The 20696-nt window shown below is 38.0% G+C and overlaps 1 protein-coding gene across 1 annotated transcript in view; it reads left to right on the top strand.

Moving 5' to 3' along the window:
- The window catches only part of NAALADL2 (N-acetylated alpha-linked acidic dipeptidase like 2), a 570750-nt gene that overhangs the window by 325262 nt on the left and 224792 nt on the right, over window positions 1-20696 (top strand). The window contains exon 5 of the mRNA XM_083177727.1: window positions 14355-14505. Coding sequence (XP_083033853.1) covers window positions 14355-14505 — 151 coding nt within the window. The remainder of the gene's footprint in view (window positions 1-14354; window positions 14506-20696) is intronic.

Here is a 20696-nt window from a genome sequence, read left to right as displayed (position 1 = left end):
AGCGCAGCGAAACGTATGTCAGGGATTACCGGACCACGTGGTGCACTCACGTGACTGGCCAGGCAGGAACCACAGCTGCGGACCTGTGACCATTTCTTCATCACAGGCTGGCCGGCTACAGAGGTAACCACTGGCAAAGTCCAGTGGATCTCTCTCTTCCCAAGGCTATTGCTATCTCTTGGCATTTTAACATATTAATTGTCTCCGCAAGCAATCCTGGATTGATTACCTCTCACACGGCCGTCTGACCCCCTATGCTCACCGAATTTGCCTGCATAGCTGCGAATGGATATTTTGCATAAACATCCATTCGTAGCCTAGTGGGCAAGAACCATTTAATTTGATAGATGCTGACCATCGAATGATGTGGAGCGTACACGCAACACTAAGGCACTCTTAGCTTTGTGTGTGGCCTGTATGAGGACAGGGTGGGCAGCTGACATCTGTTGATGAAACATATGCATTCCCATGGGTGTGTCCATCCACCGCTACCCTCTGCCCACATTGATGGGTGTGACTAGGACTGCAAACCTATAATTTGCCATGCCTGTTCGCACCCAGCACATGCACAGAAATACGTATGCGCATGTGCATAATTCAAACATCCATCGCTCTCTGTGCGGACATGCAGGGAAGTGAACTAAGTATAATAAGGTCCTTTGTCTTATATAATTTATATTAGTTAAAATAAACTAGATTGAGTAGATACAGTTGAAACACACACACACACACACACACACATATATATATATATATATATATATATATATATATATATAGAGGTAGAGGTGTAGGCCTGGCACTCCTCCAGCAGTACAGGTAACCTTCAGGAACAGAAGTACAGGATAGTGAAGAAACAACAGCGGCACTCTGGGGATTTTTAGAAAAAATATATTTTCAGCAAAAAAAGCTTCCAATGCACGTATAACCTTGACAAAGGGGTGTCACATACCCCGAAACGTTGGAAGCTTTTTTTGCTGAAAATATATTTTTTCTAAAAATCCCCAGAGTGCCGCTGTTGTTTCTTCACTATCCTATATATATATATATATATATATATATATATATATATAAAGAAATAGAGGGGACCCCAAACTGCGCCCAGATAGAATAAAAGCTGCACCACTGAAAGATCTCCTGTTAGGCGAGACCCAGCTTTTTAGAAATGAGAAAAGGAAAGAAGATCAGGGAGGGCGTCCAGAAATGAATTTAAAAATTACAATCTTATTTAATAATAAAAAATTCTCAAGAATAAAAAATGCTAATAACAATAGACACAATAAAAATGGGTTTCAGAACAGTATTCATGATTAAATGAAATGTTATTCAGACTTCTGATCGTAGATGAAATTCCCAACACGTTTCGTCAAAAAGACTTCCTCAGGGGCAATGGAAGCAGCATATTATATAAATAGTTCCCACTGTAAAAAACAATGCATAACAATGAATATATATATAATGATACAGATAATTATTACACATCTGTGCACAATATCATATAACCCAAAAGAAGGGAGAAGAACATGCTCACAGAGAAAAAAAATGGACTTGGAGAGAAGGACAATGGAGAGGGAAAATGGACATTCAGTTATGTCTACAGTGAGTTTCTAGATCTTAAAAGCCAATAGGAGAAGAGACCAACAGTTCTCCTTCAAATCAAAAGATGTGATATATCATGTATATAGGGTGTGCATTCTAAGATCCCCCCCATACAATATATTATATACATTTTTGAAATGTAAGTGTATTGACATTATAATTTAAAAATAATAATATTAAGTTAAATATAATATTGAGTCAGGATTTCCCTGGAAAGTAAGTACGCAGAAGAACATAAGCTACAGTATACTGTATATACTGTACAGAACATAATATGCTATATTTAATCCGTTGAGATTTCCATGCCATAAAGTGGATAAAGTCATATTAAAAAAGGCAGATGAATTTTAGATTACCACAATGGTTGGACTTTTCAAATATCTTGAAAACTTTTTTAGTTTAACTGGCTATGGCAGAAATTGTTGCAAGATATATGTTTTATATATACTGACTTTGCTAAGTAACACTACAACAACATGTTATTCAGATTTCTGTTTCTATGCATCATAAGTAACAATTAATTTTAAAGAAATTTAAAATTTGTTATGATTCATTATATTTTATTTCGATTTACAGAATCATTCCAACGAACAAATAGTTAAGATTTTTGAACAGTACAATAATAACAAAGCCATACAATAACTTTAGACTTTCTATTAGAGACAGTGCATTAACGGGTTATCTACTCTGGCTGCTTTTGATTACTACTCTTACTAAAAGGGTTGTAATCATAGTGTCAGGTCTTTACAGGATGTGATTTGAAAATATAATTTACTTGTGCTCCTAAGCAATGGCCTCCCATTGTATGAATCCTTTGTTTCCTGAAGTTTTTTTTTATTGAGAACTGAATTTATCCTATTATATTTGACTAGTTTTTAAACAAACTTCACACATTTGCATATTTAATATTCTATCACTGGAATGAATTATCGGTAATAAGAGTATTGTATATTTGGAATAGTTTGGAGTAAAGGAGATTAGAATTCACAGAGATTCCTTTAACAATGCTCACTCTCAATTACAATCTGAATTACTTCATATGTGTGAAATACTGGCGCTTTATGGCCCTTATTCAGATCTGATTGCAGTACAAATTTGTTCTCAAAATGGGCAAAACTATGTGCACTGCAGGTGGGGCTGATGTAACATGTGCAGAGATAGTTACATTTGGGTGGGGTGTGTTGAAACTAAAATCTAAATTGCATTGTAAACATAATGCAGCCAGTATTTACCCTGCACAGAAACAAAATAACTCACACAAATCTAACTCTCTCTATACATGTTACATCTGCCCCACCTGCAGTGCACATGGTTTTTCCCATTTTGAGAACAGATTTGTACTGCGATCAGATCGGAATAAGGGCCTATATTCATTATGCCATATGTGGTTTTATTTTTTCTTGCTGTCATCGCATTTTGACCTCATTCTAAAAACAGTTACATTGAAGCATGAATCAGAAATACCTAGATACTGAAAAAAAAAATGTCTGTACCACCCTCTTAACACATTTGGCATTTTCCAATCTTAAACTACTCTTCAACCGTTTATTTGTAAGTGATTGCAAGTTGACTGGGCAACCTGTTATTTCAAAGATCATAAATACCCTGTAGTCTGTCAGTGTTACAAAAATATAAATAAACCCTACATAGGCACTTTAATATCCAGAGCACTGTAAAAAGGACTTCAGTATCAACAAACAAAAAAATGTAGAGCCATAATTCTTAATACCAAGTACTATTATTTCCTGTTAATGGCTATATAAAAACAAAAATTATAATTTCCAATTGGCTAATCTATCAAATATTAGAGATGGTTTCATTGTAAAAATGCATTAAAATGGTTAAAACAAAGTTTAAAATGCTGGATACATATAATACCATAAATACAGTATAATAAAGAAAAACAACTGATCAGTCCTAAAAGTGGTACTTAATTTTATGTTTATCAGTTACTCAATATTTTCTGATATCACAGAAGATAACTTGATTTAGAGGAAATATTTGTACTGTAACATAGTATGTTCATTACTATGTAAACAATTAGTAGTATTCAAATGCTGATTTGTCTACTAAATAACTTCCAACAGTCCATAATACAGCTGCAGATGTAAATCCATAATAAAACGGTCACAACCGGCTAGCTAGGATTGACAGGCAAATCATTTTCAATGATTTGAGCATGTGCAGTACAAGTGTGAACGCTTTATGGTAAGCAAAGCTGGGCACACCCATCACAGCAGTAGTCCTATATTTTTGAATAATATTTACAAAGAGGAGACTACTTCAAAATCAGTTTTGTATGAATTGAAGCTCCTCGTAAACCTTTGTTTATGCAAATTGTATAGATTTAAAAACTAAAGAGGAGTGGAGCAGAAAAAGTATCAGCTGAGTGAAGAAATACAATTCACAAATGGTTACTAACTTGTTAGACTCTACAGTGCATTCAAATGATTATATTGCTCTAAGGAATATGCTCTGTCTCTAAATATATTTAAATAACTTTGTTTGTCTTTTTTAATATACCACACTCACAAAAGTGTGGAACCATGAATGTAATGTTCTGTTATCATAATCATAATTGTTTCCTTACTGCATTACAACAACGGTCTGCAATGTCAGACAATGGGGAAAATCTAGTAATGTACAGCAAGCTCTCACTCTTATATGAATTTTATCTGAATTTTGAAATGGTCTAATAAATTTAGCTATAACCAGGGCTATTTTTCAGCAGGCTTCAGCAGGAACTGAGGCCCTTATTCTAGTTCACTCTTTCTGACAAAATCTTTCTTAGATGGACAAAACCATGTGCACTGCAGGGGGCAGATTTAAAATGTGCAGAGAGAATTAGAATTGGGTGAGTCATTTTGTTTCTGTGCAGGGTAAATACTGGCTGCTTTATTTTTACACTGCAATATAGATCTCACTTTGAAGTGAAACCCCACCCAAATCTAATTATCTCTGCACAAGTAACACCTGCCTCTCCTGCAGTGCACATGGTTTTGTCCATCTAAGAAAGATTTTGTCAGAAAGAGTGAACTAGAATAAGGGCCTCAGTTCCTACTGGAGCCTGATGAAAAATAGCACTGGCTATAACTGTATTTGGCCTGCTATGGAATTATCCTATGGTGACTTTTTCCAATAGTATCTACAGTATTGAAATTCTAATTCAAATTACATCAACATGTCCAACAACTTTCACCTTTACGTTTCTATTATAGGTGAGTAAAGAAGATACAGAAGCAAGTGTATATGTTTTTTTATAATATCTAAGCATTGTTATTATTAGCGACTACAAAAATAATAAGTAAGCTAATTATTTAAAACATTATACACAAAACAATCAAACATACAAAAGAAATAGCAAAAAACAAGTTGGTTGTTTTTGAATAATCTACAAAATTACCAGTGTACCTAGATCTGTGTCCAGAGGTATAAACATGTCAGCAGTAAATTATGGAGGGTGGGATGGTTTCTTTACACTACTAATAATAGCTATTTGTTTTTACTCCAACAATATGTTGACTATTTTCTTTTTGAGATTCAGTCTTAAAAATTATTTTCGTAAGGCTACAAATTGAGAAAATGATCTAATTTTTGCATCAAATTTTGGTAGATCTAATTTCTTTAAATGAATGTGAAGGTCTGTATACAGTAAACTGCGTTGAATCTTTCTAACCGGGAGATCTGACAACAAATTAGCTTATTTATTACCTTGCTTCAAAACAGATTGAAGTAATAGAAATCACTTTAACAGTTCTCTTTTTCTACAAAATTGTTATCAAAGCAAGGTAAGTATTTCTAATTGCTAAAATTTAACCTAAGGGATATTTTAAAATTATTTTCTCTAATCAGAGCTGTAAAGGCCCATACACACTATAAGATTATCTTTCTAATCTGGCTGGTTGGAATGAAAATTTGACATTTTTTGGAGCAAATGACAATTGACCATTTGCTCCTAAACATGGAAAACAGACAAAAATGGTAATTCAGACAAATTGGTTTAATCAATTTATGCAGAAGACTGCTTTTGTCCATTTTCCAGCTTTTGGGAGCAAATGGTTAATTATAAATTTGTACCCAGAAATTTCCATATTTTTATTCCAACCAGCCAGACTGGAAAGATATCTTGTAGTGTGTATTGTCTTTTTTATTATAGCTTTTCCTTCTAATTGGCATGAGTCTAATTTTTGTGTAAAATTGGGTGCTGTGATAAGTGACATAAATGGACTTTTTGGTGCCATAGAATTCATATCCCTTGTTTCCTATTTGATGTACTTTCAGGTACCTTAACACCTACTTTTATACTTTCTGTTTGCTGTGGCTCCAGTCCTTACAGATACAGTGTGCAGCACTTGAAGGAGGGTAGTATAGCGATACATGGAGCCTTGTAAAGTTGTGTTCCCACTAGCATTGTTTGCAGGGCATCTCACCCTGCCTGTTTTGAAAGCGCCCTGCCCTTTTGTCTGCGCCCCACCACTGAGCTGACACACCAGAGACCTGAGCAGCATGTCAGCATGGAGCAGCTGGAAGAACTGCTGAGCTGACAGCCGCTGTAAGCAGAAAAGATCAGCGATGTATCAGCGCAGCAGGGACACCTGGAAGAGCTAAAAAGCTGCTTAACAGCATTAAGTATTAAGGAGCTGTCCCCTCTTCCAGGTGCCCCTGGCAGTGCACTTACATGAGGGAGGATGGTTGAGGTACTTTAATCAGCACTGCCGTTGGATACAGGTCCCAGCATTGTAATTACACAGAAAGTTGGCACTGCAATGTCAGATTTAGGGCCCAGTACTAGTGTACTTACATGGAGGGAGAACACAGGCAAAGCTTCTGCAGATTCCAGCAGTGTAGCTGAGCCTACAGTATAGTGGTGCTGCTACTGCATGCTCAGCTACATTGCTGGAATCTGCAGAAGAAGTGGCTTTGCCTCCCCCTCCCTCTTCCCTCTGTGTAAGTGCACTACAGGCCCTGCACCCAACAGGGCACTGCTGATTGAAGTTCCGGCTTCTTTCTCCCTCTATGCATAGGTGTACACATGGGGTGTGTAATGTCTGCTACACTCTCACACTTGCCTGCCGCCACCTGCACGTCCACCCAGCTGCCAGCAGGTCCTAGTATCACGCATCACATCTCACAAACTGTCAGCTTATATAGCCAAATAATGCCCCCAATGGCGCCCGGTCAGGCATGTATTACTGTCCAGGTTAAACATGGATGTGTCCTATGGGATGAATGGGATCCCTTTGAGTTCCCCATATCTCTGGTTCTGGTGCTTGAATCCACGTAAAACCTTGTCATATGAAAGAAAAGGATCTCTGCTTTTGGTGGCCCTCAACCCTGACATTTTAGAACCCCCATTCGGAAATGGGAACATTAGTGCTAAACATGCTCATGGGTGCTGCTAGCAGTGCACACCCTAATACAATGTGCTGCGTACACCTATGTCTCCATATAAGTCCACTGCAGGGCCCTGAACCCACCAAGACAGCGCTATGACAAATAAAAAAGTGAGCAACACATTTTTAAGAGGGTGTAGTGGGATTGCCTTGTCCCCACCCTCCCCCTATCCACAGGGCCCCATAGCAGCTGCATCCCCCTGCACCCTCTGTAGTTGTGCCACTGTATAGATGGGTCAAGTAGTTATTATTTGATGTCATACAGATGTATACTCTTCGTTGCCGCATCAATTGCCATGTGTGAGATCAGCGGCAATTGGTTCTGCCCGATCGCCATGCTCCTGTGTCTATTTTGGGTGCAGATTTGCTGCAACAAATGGTATATTGTCAACGATGAGTGCGGTTATATCTGTATTCTATGTATTTACCAACTTCTGCCTCATTATAAAAAAACTATAGACAGGTGCCATCGGGCATAGGCAACTATGCTACCACATGACCTCTGCACCCATGACAGCAAGATTGACATTACAACCTTCAGTGTGTTCATGGCTGGGGTGTAGCTGTTCACATGCACTTACAGTATGACAAGCTGTATAGCATCCAAGTGAATGATGCATTCAACATAATTTTATTTCCCAGGAGTCATAAAGCCTTGATTTATAATATGAAAAGCCCACTTGAAATGATCGGATACATAGATACAGGATTTATTATTATAATAAAGATACCATTAAATGTAATTTTGTACAGATGGATAATTTGTTGTTGTTAACACTTTAGGATACTTATATGATCTTTATTTCATCCTTTATTGAGTATTTCTTATTTATTTATTTTTTTTAGTTTAGTGCCACCTGATTATGAATATTGGAATATTTTTTATCCCCCAAAAATTGTTGTTTTGTTTAAGTCGAAGAAAAAAAACTATTATGCTCTAATTCATTTTCAATAGTGTCAAGGTTTTAATACATAACATTACAGGTTTCTCACTTCCTCTGTATTAAAACTGAGTTTATAACTGTGAAATCTCTTTAGATAAGTAACATTATATAACCAGCAATTGGATTTCCATATTCAACCCTGAGCTAACCTTGAAATAAATGGGACAACAATGTATTTTTTTCCTGGTAAGACTTGATAAATAATAATAACGGCATTGCAGTGGCAGATATCTGCTTTTGGCTATTTCTGACAGAGTTTCCTTAAATTATTTACTTTTTTCTTTGAACAAATAAACCTTTTGATCCACCTGTAATTTCTGTGTTATCTAAGTTCAGCATCTGTTTTTGTATCGGACATTCTGTACCGTGAGTCAGACATAAAAGGAGTACAAATTGAACAGTCCTGTATGATCCAATAGTAGGCATTAATAAGAGAAAATAAAAGAGACAGATAGTAATTATGTGTTTGATTTTAGGCACAACGGAGTACATTGTTAATGCAATAAGCCCAATCCCATGTTCCTTGATACACAATAAAGAATTTTATAAGTGGTATAATGTAGTAAAGTGAAAATAAAACTTCATACGGTGCATGGAACAAAGAAACGTATTTTGAATGGGAAGTAATGAGCCCCTTCACTGCGCTACAATACTGTATGCGTAGTCCCATAGCTGTCAGTTACACCAATAATAGAGTCAAAACAGGGTGATGGAACTAAGTAGACTTCAGATGCTTAAAGACTGAGGGAAAGATTTATCAAGCTTGGTGAAGTGATAAAGTGGCTGGTAATTTATCACCGGCCAATCAGCTCCCACCTGTCAAGTTACAGGCTGGGTTTGAGAAATGACAAGTAGGAGCTGATTGGCTGATAATAATGGGCCTGGTTTAGACCTGTTTGCTAGGCTGCATACACAAGCAGCCTAGCAAACAGGTCAGCACCACCCAACACTCCACTGAACGCCCGCCCCCTGTCACCAGTGCCGCCCGCATCCCCTCACCTACCATCAAATCATTTTTTCTCACCATCAGAAATAAAAGTCAGTCTAAACAGATTTTTATTTCTGCTGTTGATTGACGAAGACATTTTGTAACTTCAGCAGCCCGCCCCATGCCATTCCCAGGGAAACACCCAGTGTTTTCATGGAAACAACCATAAAATGCTGTCCGTTCACCTGATGCCATCCCCTGTTTGCCCCCCATCCCCTGCCCATGTTAACGCCTCGGCAAATGTGATACTTGTCAAAGATGTTCACACAGGGGGTCTGCAAATACGCACATACGCGCATGCGCAGAACCTCCACCATCAAAGAAGGGGCCAAATTCTGACCCATATGAACAGGTCTGAATTGGTCCCAAGGGACCAGCCACATTATCCTTCACCAGGATTATTGAATCTGACCCTCAATCCCACATTGATCAGATGTTACTTTATCCTACTACAAATTAGTTATGCACAACAAGTCCCAGGTACAAATGGAGGAGCTCTCAATGGAGCTGCTCCTGGCGATAGAATTGCCAATTACCGATGTGCACCATCTGACAAAGGGGGGCATGCAAGCACGAGATGCTCACATGCCCCATTCTGTTGGAGCATGCCGCTACCCTCCACCAGCTCCCCACCACAATGCTGACTGGGAGGCGCAAGCGTGTTAGACGCTTGCTCCTCTCAGTCAAATGGAGCTACTGTCCACCAGCTTGAGCAAGCACAGGAGATCGGGCAATTCAGGCTGGCTGACAGGCACTCCATCTGTATATAGATTTGTCACACCTGACACCACCATAAACTGACGAGAGATGCAGAATGGTGAATAGAGGAGGTTGCCTATTACTTAAAAAATGCATTAATGTTACTGCAAAACAGATGCAGGTGACACTGTGATACAGTATATTCCTGACTTCTGTCAATGGATGTATCAGCTGCAGCAGAGCTGATTATAGAGGCTCCTTAAAAGAGTCATTAACACAGAGAAGTTCTTTTCTAAATACAGAATACAATTAAATGTAATTTCACATTTTATTAAAATTAGACATATTAACAGAAACGTGAAAGACAAGTCTTAAATAGGAAAATTTTAATTTAACAAATTTGTCTTAATGGGAAACAATTATCTTTGTCTTTAAGCATTAGCCTCCTAATGCTGTGACCAGATGAATCTTTCCTTTTTTATGCTACAACATTACAGTGTAAGATTTACATATGTGTGTGGACTCCCGTATTTTGGTTTGATTTCTAATTCAAGATTAGGTTTTGATCTTGGCATAACCACCCTCAACAGTTTTGGCGGTACTTGTTTCCTAGCACGGCGCCCACGATATTCAGTCGTATGGCATTGTATTCAATTTAAAATTGTATACCATTGTATATGGCATACAAGGCAATGCGATGCGATTTTAAATTGTATAAGCTCCCTAATAAGTTTTTTAAATGTTAAATTGTCCCCTATACGATTTTTAATTGTATAAGCACCTTAATAGGTGTATTACATATTACACGCATTACTTTACATGTATTCCGCGCCCGCTCGCCACGCTTCGTGCTCGGTAGCTCATTGTGCTCGCCACACTATCTAAAATCAACTCCACGCCGACGTGGATGGTGGGGTATGAAAAGGTCGTAGGATGCGTACCGCCGCCCCTCACGGACTTGCTGCGCTCGCCACACTTTGGGTTGGCATTGATAGTGGGGGTGTCGTGGTAAAAACCAGACACTTTATCACTTCACCGATAAAGCCTCCTTTCATGTCTACTCACTATTACAGTTTTGCATGGGAACTTCAATAGCTTTGGTTGTAGTCACTAATTAATGCAGACAGAGTTATTGTTGAACTAGTCACTAGCCTATCAAAATAACAGAACATGACAGTAATGTCAGCGCTAACAGCTGTGCAAGCTCAAATGAATAAAAACTTGAATTTCTCTGTTAAGCACCATCTAGTGGCTGTTTGCAAGCAAAACACTTGAATTCCCCCCACACAGGTGATGAACAGTGTTAGCCTTTAGTATCACTCAATGACAATTAGACATTATTAATGTGATGTTGTATAATATAGTGCAATGTAAGAGGGTAAGGCATATGAGAACTATTTTCAATATATTATGTGTTCTGCATAATTGGATACATTTTGTGTTGTTATAAGACAGTGAACCAAAGGGGGGAAGAAATACTGCTCATGTATTTAATGACATAATGGGGTTTATTCACTATGGGAGTTCTATTGGAGATATGATACCGCTATGAGTAACCAATCAGATTGTATTATTTTCTAGAAGGTGCAAAATAAATAAGAAGTAGATGCTGATTGGTTGCTTTGGGCAACATCCCAACTTCAATAGAACTCCCATCTAGGTAAATACAGTAAACCCCAATATGTTTCTGAAATATGCACCAGGACATTATTGAAGTTGCTCCCATAACAAAATGAAGACAACTGTATTCAGTGCTGGCTTACCATGTCTCTTTGTGATGCATGTGCCATGCTCTTAACTCGAAACAAGGAAGCTTTTACAATATGTTGACTTTGAGAATAATTTAAAAAAGATGGTGCCAGAATATAGCTATTCACAATGCTGTTTGTCATGGGACTATTTATCATAAAAACTATATATCAAATCCATCCTTTTTGCAGAAAGAAGTTTCAGGCTGCACTCTTTTATATGTGTCATGGTATTCAACATATTTAAAGCAATAAACTTTATGATGCTGTAAAATAATAATACTCTGACTATTAAATATTAATGTCTGCTGACCAGTGAGCATTTATCATTGTAAAGATACCAGAAAGCTTAAGTGCTAATTACAAATATCTTTCTGAAGAGGCTTAACTCCACTTTTATGTGAATAAATCGGCAGCGGAATCAATCAATAAATGCAGTTTAAGAAGCACACATTCCGATCACTTGTATAGTGGCATAGCAGCATAAAATGTAGTCAAACATCCTTCAGGTAATAATACATTACAGTATGTGGGCAGTGCCGGTGCATGGCACCGGAGTGCCCCAGGCGGGGGGGGGGGCTCCAGTGCGCTCACCCGCTCCATGGGGGGGTGCATGCGCTGCTGCTTCACCGGGGGGGTTTCAATGCGGATGGCGCTGCCGCTTCACTACGGGGGGGGATGCGGCCACCACCAGGGAGGGGGGCTTGGGGGTCGAGTTGGTGGCGGGAGATGCGGCGCAGGAGGGGGTGTTAGAGATGCAGCAAAGGCCGTAGCACTGGGTGGGCTCAAGGAGGGTCTGTACGGGCGCTACTCCCACCACAGAGGGACGCAGACAATGACCAGCATGGGGGGGCATGATCCAGGGGGAGCGTAGGGGGGGGGACGACTCACTTACCTGCTCCCAACTTCTTCCTGCTGCTCTTCTCAGCCAGAGATTTGCCGCTGCTCACTACTGCCCTCCAGTGGCCAGCGCCCTAGGCAAATGCCTAAGCTGCCTAGTGGTGGCGCCGGCCCTGCATGTCTGCAAGTTACCCTTTATAACGCCATATATGAAGATTGCTTTCTGAGGTCAGGATTACATACTAATTACAGCGGTTTATTCATAAATGTCTGTGTATAGAACATGCATTGTTTTGTATGTGTAAATGGTTGGAATAGATAGATAGATAGATAGATAGATAGATAGATAGATAGATAGATAGATAGGGCATATACAGAATTCGTCCCTCATAAAATATATATATATATAGAAAAAGTGGAATGACCGCACTCTCACCCAAATGGAGACAGCAGTGGGGTGCCCGGCAAGGGAACATGCAACAGCATGCCCCAATTAGATAAATGGAGTTTTCCACACCAGTAGGTATGGAAGCAGAGCACTCTCCTTAAATCACAATTCAGCCATGTGATAAAACGAAAAAGTATTTAATTTCCAGCTGGGTCAACACAGCATATAGCAATCAGAGTATACAAGCCCCGACGTTTCGGTCCCAACATGGACCTTTATCAAGGAGCGTTTTTCAATGAAACATCATGTAGTCAGCGGCGCAGGAACAGCCTGGACAAGGGCAGGGTCAAGGGCAAGAGCTGGCTGACCCTGCCCTTGTCCAGGCTGTTCCTGCGCCGCTGACTACATGATGTTTCATTGAAAAATGCTCCTTGATAAAGGTCCATGTTGGGACCGAAACGTCGGGGCTTGTATACTCTGATTGCTATATGCTGTGTTGACCGAGCTGGAAATTAAATACTTTTTCGTTTTATCACATGGCTGAATTGTGATTTAAGGAGAGTGCTCTGCTTCCATACCTACTGGTGTGGAAAACTCCATTATATATATATATATATATATATATATATATATATATATATATATATATATATATATATATATATATATATACTAATAAATTATTATGGGCCAGATATACTAAACCTGGAAATATGATGAAGTAGAATATGATGAATACTAGTTAGGAGCTGATTGGCTCGTACTTTATCACTCTCCATTTTAGCACTTTTCAAGGCTTCATACATTTAGCCCTTAAACACCTCAGGATGACTATGTCAGGATTTGTACATACGGTATAATATTTTTGGCCGGGTGGCATTAATATACAAAAATGAAGATCTCAGTAATAAAAATATTTTTTCATGTAATAGCTGCCTTTTAATGTGTATTGCAACTACAGTAGATCTTTTCACATTGGGAGTTCCACCATGACCTTCAGAATTATAGTGACTTGACTAAAACAATGATAATGTTCAAAAATAAAAGTATTAAAAGTATTTTTATATAGCTTGGATGTTGTTGTATTGAATGAGCTGAGGGTAAGACAGGGAAAGTGCTTGGCTGGGGACTATACTTTGTAAACATGGTTCGTTATCAGAAAAAATATACGTACAGTGTTCAGTGCTTCCAGGGTTCCCAAACCAATGTAAATAGTTGTAGTTCTCACCATGTGCAGGGGATAAAATATAAAATGTCATCATAATGATCCAGATAGATGTAGTAATCTGGTAATTCATCATGCAGGGAAATAATTGCAATAATTCTCTCCTCTGATATGGGCTTCAATACTCTACTTGTCAGAACAGGACCCAAGCTGCTTCCACTTGTAGCATTGCACATCCACCAGGAGCTGGGATGTACACCACATCACTTCCTGCCTCCCGCACAGCAATATCAGCCACGGGTGTCAGTCACATTTTGTAAGAAGTCATTGGTGGGACACATGGTGCAGCTAAATAAAAAAGTTTGTAGCACATCAAATGAAACTACTGTATTAACCATAATTTGAGGATTTATGTATGTGGACACATCTGTACACAGCTATATATGTATATTAGCATAGGTCAGTGTAATCACATTGTTAACGTGTGTGTTATGATCATAGTATTTGAGATGATCATGACACACAAGCTTGTGAGATCTGTAAAAGTTAGAATAACTAAGATACATTATTTCCATTTGTTTCCCTAATAGATTTCATTATTAGAAGAAATTGGATTTGGAGGAGTGCTTATTTATATTGACCCATGTGATAATTCTGAGGAACAAAGTTTTAACAACAAACCATTTATGGTATCTTTAAAAAATGGAGGAATCCAATTTACTTCTGAATCATTTAAAATTGGTGAGTTACTATTACATTTTCTTCTTGCATGATGGTTTTGTACTCTGATACCGTATTCATATATTGTCTAGGTTGTCCCCAGTAGTGAAAGTGGACATTTTAAAGTGAAGGTAATATGATCCCCCAAAAATTTCCATACCTGATTTCAAAATAAGAGAACAGTGACCTGGTCTGATGCCCAGAGTAACTTACCAGAGGCACAAGCTCTATATCCACCTAAACTGACCACAGGCCTGAGGCTTGACTGCACAAATGCGCCTTGTGTCTGACCCTGATTCTTGCTTCTTAAACCTGGGATAATATTGTTCACCTTGTGTCTTAAATCTATATAATTCATGTTATACATTGTATTTAGATGTTATTTCTAACACTCAAAATTGAGGCAATAGTGACCACTACTGTTTTTTTTTTACATTTATGTATATTTCATCATTCATACTAAAAAACGATGAAATTACTTACTCTGGAGTTTGCCAGTCTATATAAGATGGAATCTGTCGGTGTTAAATATGCCTGAAAGAAAAATTTGTGTACTCACCATGGTGTGTAGAAGCATTCACAGAATTCCAAGAAGAGTAGACAAGGCTACAGTATTATCACTGTATTGATTCAATTAGTAACAGCAACAGATTACAGGAGGTGTGAGCAGAATCTGCCTACAATTATAGACTGATAAATGTAAGCTATTGTGGGCAACTTTCTGCTATAATTATCCACCGATATGTACAAGAGGCATAGCCCTTCTTTCTGAAACCTTAGATAGGTTACATTAACCTGAAATATTGGGTGAAGTTTAATAGGATAAGAGATTCAGAAAGTGGGAGATTTGGTAAGAAATCTCCAGTTTTTTTTAAAGCAGTTATCATTTACACTTCAAAGTCAAACTGGGTTTGCAGTGTAAATGATTGCCGCTTTAAAAAAAATGGAGATTTCTTACCAAATCTCTCAGTTTCTGAATCTCTCATCCTATCAAATCTCATCCATTGTTTCTTAGTTCCTTCCCAATTAAAAGCTTTTATGGCAGTTTTTTTCAACATGTTTATCTACTTGTGTTGCATTCATTATTGTCATTAAGAAAGTTGCATAGTATTAAAATCAGTGCCATACAAATAAATGTCTACAAAGTTATACCAAACAGAATATTTAAACTAGATCGGAAAGCATTGTAAATGCTGTGAAATTACTGAGTGTGTACTACAACAGTTATCCTAGAAGTGTACAAATCAATCTTCATGAGAATAGCACTCCAACCAGCAGTTGTATTAATAATAAAATTATATTTTATTTGAAGTGGCAAGTAAATTCCAGTTATATATTGTACATGTGAAATAATAAAATACATTTATATTGCAAAACACTGCTAGCTATAGATTACAATGTGAAAGAAAGAATACGAGTCAGAAAGAATCATGATTGCTTGTTAGAGCAATGGCCAAGTCATTTTTGACTTCATACCATGTAAAATATAGCTAGTTTTTATGATATACTTTGGTCGTTTTTTAATCTTTGTCAAATTTGGAGGATGTAGTTTAATAAAAGCTTTTAAGATCATTGCTGATGCTAGTTATCCTAGTTATCCATATTGCTTCTTTTTCCTTGTTGCTTTCTAAAAATGCTATGGGTGTCATAGCTAATATATATATATATATATATATATATATATATATATATATATATATATATAGAGAGAGAGAGAGAGAGAGAGAGAGAGAGAGAGAGAGAGAGAGAGAGAGAGAGAGCAAAAACAGGCAGGATGGCACTCCCAAGGTTTGTCAATACTGCACGGCGGCAGATTCACACAAATAAATAGTCAAACACCAAAAGCTTGTGTCAACGTTTCGGGCAAAGCCCTTTATCAAGACATGGCAAGTGAGAAACAAAGTACTTACATTTATAGGGATGTGGGGGGTCAGAGGAACCTCGTGCAACCAACACCAGCACAGCCTTGGCGGGTAGTCGATGACGTCATGAGGCGCACAGGACTGCAGGTCGGGGTCACCGGGGGGTGTGTCAGGAAAACCCAGAGTGTGGGAGCCATGGTAACACAGACGCTGAAAACTGCGTCGAAGTGAGAAGGGGGGAGCGGGCAGGTGCTATAGTGCACCTAGCCCTGTGTGAGAAGACGGGATGGCAGGAATGGCTGAAACCGGGCATAAGGGTGCCCAAAACGATTGGAACTTGCTGATGTTGCCTGCAGCGGGTCCCTATGGGACAAAAAATAACAGAGTAAATACACATGATACGGCATGTAGACGGCAATGCCCAGTCTTGCTGCTGTACGATTCAACACAATTGTTCTGTGATAATTGATCGATAAATCTTGGCACTTCCCTTTCTTATGCAGTAATCTACATTTTGAAATGGAGTTCAGCAGCTTCGTATCACTTTGGGTATGGAACATTGGGTCAACCTAATTTAGGTCAACATGCATTGGGTTGACCACTGAAGGTTGACAGGGCTTAGGTCGGTGTCTGAAATCAGTCCACATGGTTGGAAGGTTGACACAAGCATTAGGTTGAAAATGGCACGGTTGACAGTCATAAGGTCAACATGAGTTTTTCACTTTATTTGAGCTGACATGTGCCGACAGGCAGTATTTCATGCCCTACCATCCACTACTGCGTGGTGGGAGGATAAAATAGTGTGCCAAGCACAGCGAGGCACCGTGCCCAAAGCATGCATGGGGACACGGTTCCCTGTTGACCTTAGCCATGTTGACCTATGTAATGTGTTGACCTAAGCCAGTACTTCCCAAACTGTGTGCCGTGGCACCCTGGGGTGCCTCGACTTGGTAATCCAGGACCAATTCAAATTATTTATAATAAACATAACCAGTGCTTGTGGTTGCCAGTCAGAAACTATTTGGATAAACAGAAGCTAATCTTCTTACTCACTACATAATTAAACCTAAAGTTGACATTTAAACATAATTTATTTATTGAATATTTTTGTCTTCATTTCCCAATAAGAAACTTTGGTACTTATGTATTATCTGGGCTCCCATGTTAAATGCACCACATTTTTTCATACCCCTACTATCAAACTACGCATGGAGTTGATTTTATATAGTGTGGCGAGTGCAGCGAGCCACCTTGCCCAAAGCGTGGTGAGCGCAGCGAGCCCCGCGAGGGGACGCGGTCTCATAAGAAAAACAGGAGCCCAGATATTACATAAGTACCGAAACTTTTGGCCTAGGGGTGCTGTGGATATGATTCTGATATAGGGTGCTGTGATGCAGAAAAGTTTGGGAACCACTAACCTAAGCCCTGCAACCTTCATTGGCCGACCCAATGCATATCGACCCCAACAGGGTCAACCTAGTGACCATATCCCATCGTTGTACCCCCAAAACGTTTAAATAGTTTAAAGATACATTTTCAAAGTTTAAAATTCATTTTAATATAAATATTCAAATAAAGTAAATAACATTTCCCCAGCATGTACACTGGCAATGGGAAAGTTGTAATAAAAAGGAGCGCCCTGCCATATAGTAAACTGGTGTATTTTAGAAAGCAGCAATTTCCTACATAAAATAAGCAAACTACCTTATTGCCAAAACAACTGAAGGCAAAGCAGCAAGCACATCCATAATGTAGAATGACTAGAATCATCCCTAAATTGTCATGGACTCAGCTGCAGAATCAGGATGAAAGATGGTAGGATGACTAATTCCCATAAATTACAGCATGCAGACAATATTTTCAATCTCCTTTTGTTGTACGGTATACAGAAAAATACAAAATCCAATAGTTTCTTTTTGGATTATTCTGATACTGTAAAAGTGGCTACATGTTAACATTCCCATTTGCTCAGAAAATAATCACATTTTAAAAATGTGCATCTCTTGCTGAAGTTTAGGTGAGACTATTCATACTGTATAGGGGATATTATCTGGTATTAGGTCCAATATTAATTTATTTTAAATAGATTTACTTTGTCCTGAAATCATCTGAAGTACAATAATAAACCAGGTGTCTGGGTAAATGTAAAGATGAAATAAATGTGAAGCCATTTCCTGGCTGTCAGACAAGGGTGTTAGATATTCACAGCATGAAGTACCTTGACAGCTCAGTGGGAAAATACTTGTACATTTTCTCAATATATTACTATACCTGACCTGGTGTTCTGTGAAGTGCCCTGGGAGCTTCCAAAGTAAATGCAACATTTTACATTTTAGCTTTGCCCTTGCTCATTTTTTGACTAATGTTGAAATATATACCTTTCCATGAGTACAAGTGCTGCCATATTAATATGTACGTACACTAACACAGTACTTGGTCTTACATTTATGGATATTTCCCCTTTTTATTACTGAAAAAACTTTAGGAATAAATGATTCATTGGTACTGCAAAATAACTTTTATATTTCATTTGACCATTTGTGTATTTGCCCATTTTGTATGCTTGTGTGTGTATGTGTGTGTTTGTGTAAATATACACATATATATATATATATATATATATATATATATATATAAACTTGTATGGACCGCACTCATTGATATCTATATGGAGCGGGTGCAGAAATCCTCAGTAGAATAATATAGAACACATGTATCCTTGTAGATATATGATAGGCAGCACACCATTTAGTTGAAGCAGAACATTTCAATTTAATGCTCAATGAAGTTCATTGCAAAAAAAGGACTGATTTGCAAAAAGAATTATAAACGATGGTGGGACACTCAAATATTCACCCATCCAGAGGGATACATCAGATAGCAGTCGAAAGCATTTAGAACTTACTATTTTCAAAGATAAGTAAATAAGTAAATCAGCTTCCAGATATGAGAGTTCTATGTTTATTTTGTATTTTTTTTCCCTAATTTGTTCTGTTCGTTTGTTCTACAGCTATAATTAATCCTCCCTTTGTAATTTTTGCAATAAGTCAATAAAACTAAACATAACGGACAAAAATAAACTTGTTCCAGTGTCTATATCACTATGGACATCCAGGATTATAATAATTTTTTAAAGCTATGATTTTATTTTTACACATTTTCTTCCTTCAATAATATAGTAAGGGCATAGTTAAAGGACAATTTTTGCATATGTTTAATAATGTTTAAAAAAAATATATATATATATATATATATATATATATATTTTTTTTTTTTTATTAATGTTGTTCGACTTTCTTTTCAATGTTTGGACACCATTACATTTATGTAGAAACCTCATTTTACTAAGGGTCTTTAATATAATTATAAATAAAATAATTTAGGATTGGTGTACTTAATATTTCACTGTAAATTCATACTGGAATGATCAGATTCTATAGCCAAGAAATTAATGATGTCTTGTATTTGGCTTCAAAATTTAGCATCCCCCCCCCCCATGGAATTTAGTTTTGAGCGTTTACAGGAGCACAGCAGAATTTATGGTAAGTCATCATCCCATCCCTGTTCCAAGACTAAAAATTCAGTAAATGGGAATTTCAAATAATTGCATTGTAAATCAAAAGCAAGACTATTGGATTATATAGCTTTGCACAATGTTCAAACAACTGCAAGTGCCACTGTGACTCCTGATTTGATCTAGTTTTATTTCAGGGATTACATCGTATTTACTTGCAATAGGCCTATCGCTACTTATTTGGGGGGAAAGCTTTGTTTTGCATATATTTTCCAAATCATTTCTATCCAATGCAAATATGAACTGATGCCTTAAGAACCTTAAGAAGATTGGTAAAATGCATACCTCAAATAACTATTAACAAAGATGCCAGAAGGGCATTGAAACATTTAGGTGAAGAGCTCCACACCCCACCACTACTGGGAATCCAGCACTGCTGTGTGAACTGTGTCTCAGCCTGTGTGTCATCATCTAGCTCTGTTTGGCAGAGAGTGCACCTTTAGATACTTCACCTGGTGATTCATCACCTTAGAGCTGGAGTTTTCAAACTATTTTGCTTTTGTACCCTGCCGGGCCCAAGAAATTTACCACAGAATGGCTGCCACATGTAAAGTGACTGCTAATGTAAAAGGGAGGGCAGTGGGTAATCATACCTATCAACATGACACTTTCCAAGAGGGACAATGGGGCAGATTTATTAAGCCTGGAGGAGAGATAAACTGGAGATAAGGTAAAAGGAGATAAAGTACCAGCCAATCAACTTCCAACTGTCATTTTTAAACATTGTTCATTGGCTGGTGCTTAATCTCCTTTTACCTTATCTCCACTTTATCTCC

Source organism: Crinia signifera, chromosome 3, assembly GCF_055691185.1.
Source record: "Crinia signifera chromosome 3, ASM5569118v1, whole genome shotgun sequence".
NCBI lineage: Eukaryota > Metazoa > Chordata > Amphibia > Anura > Myobatrachidae > Crinia > Crinia signifera.
This window is presented reverse-complemented; position numbering and strand designations above follow the sequence as displayed.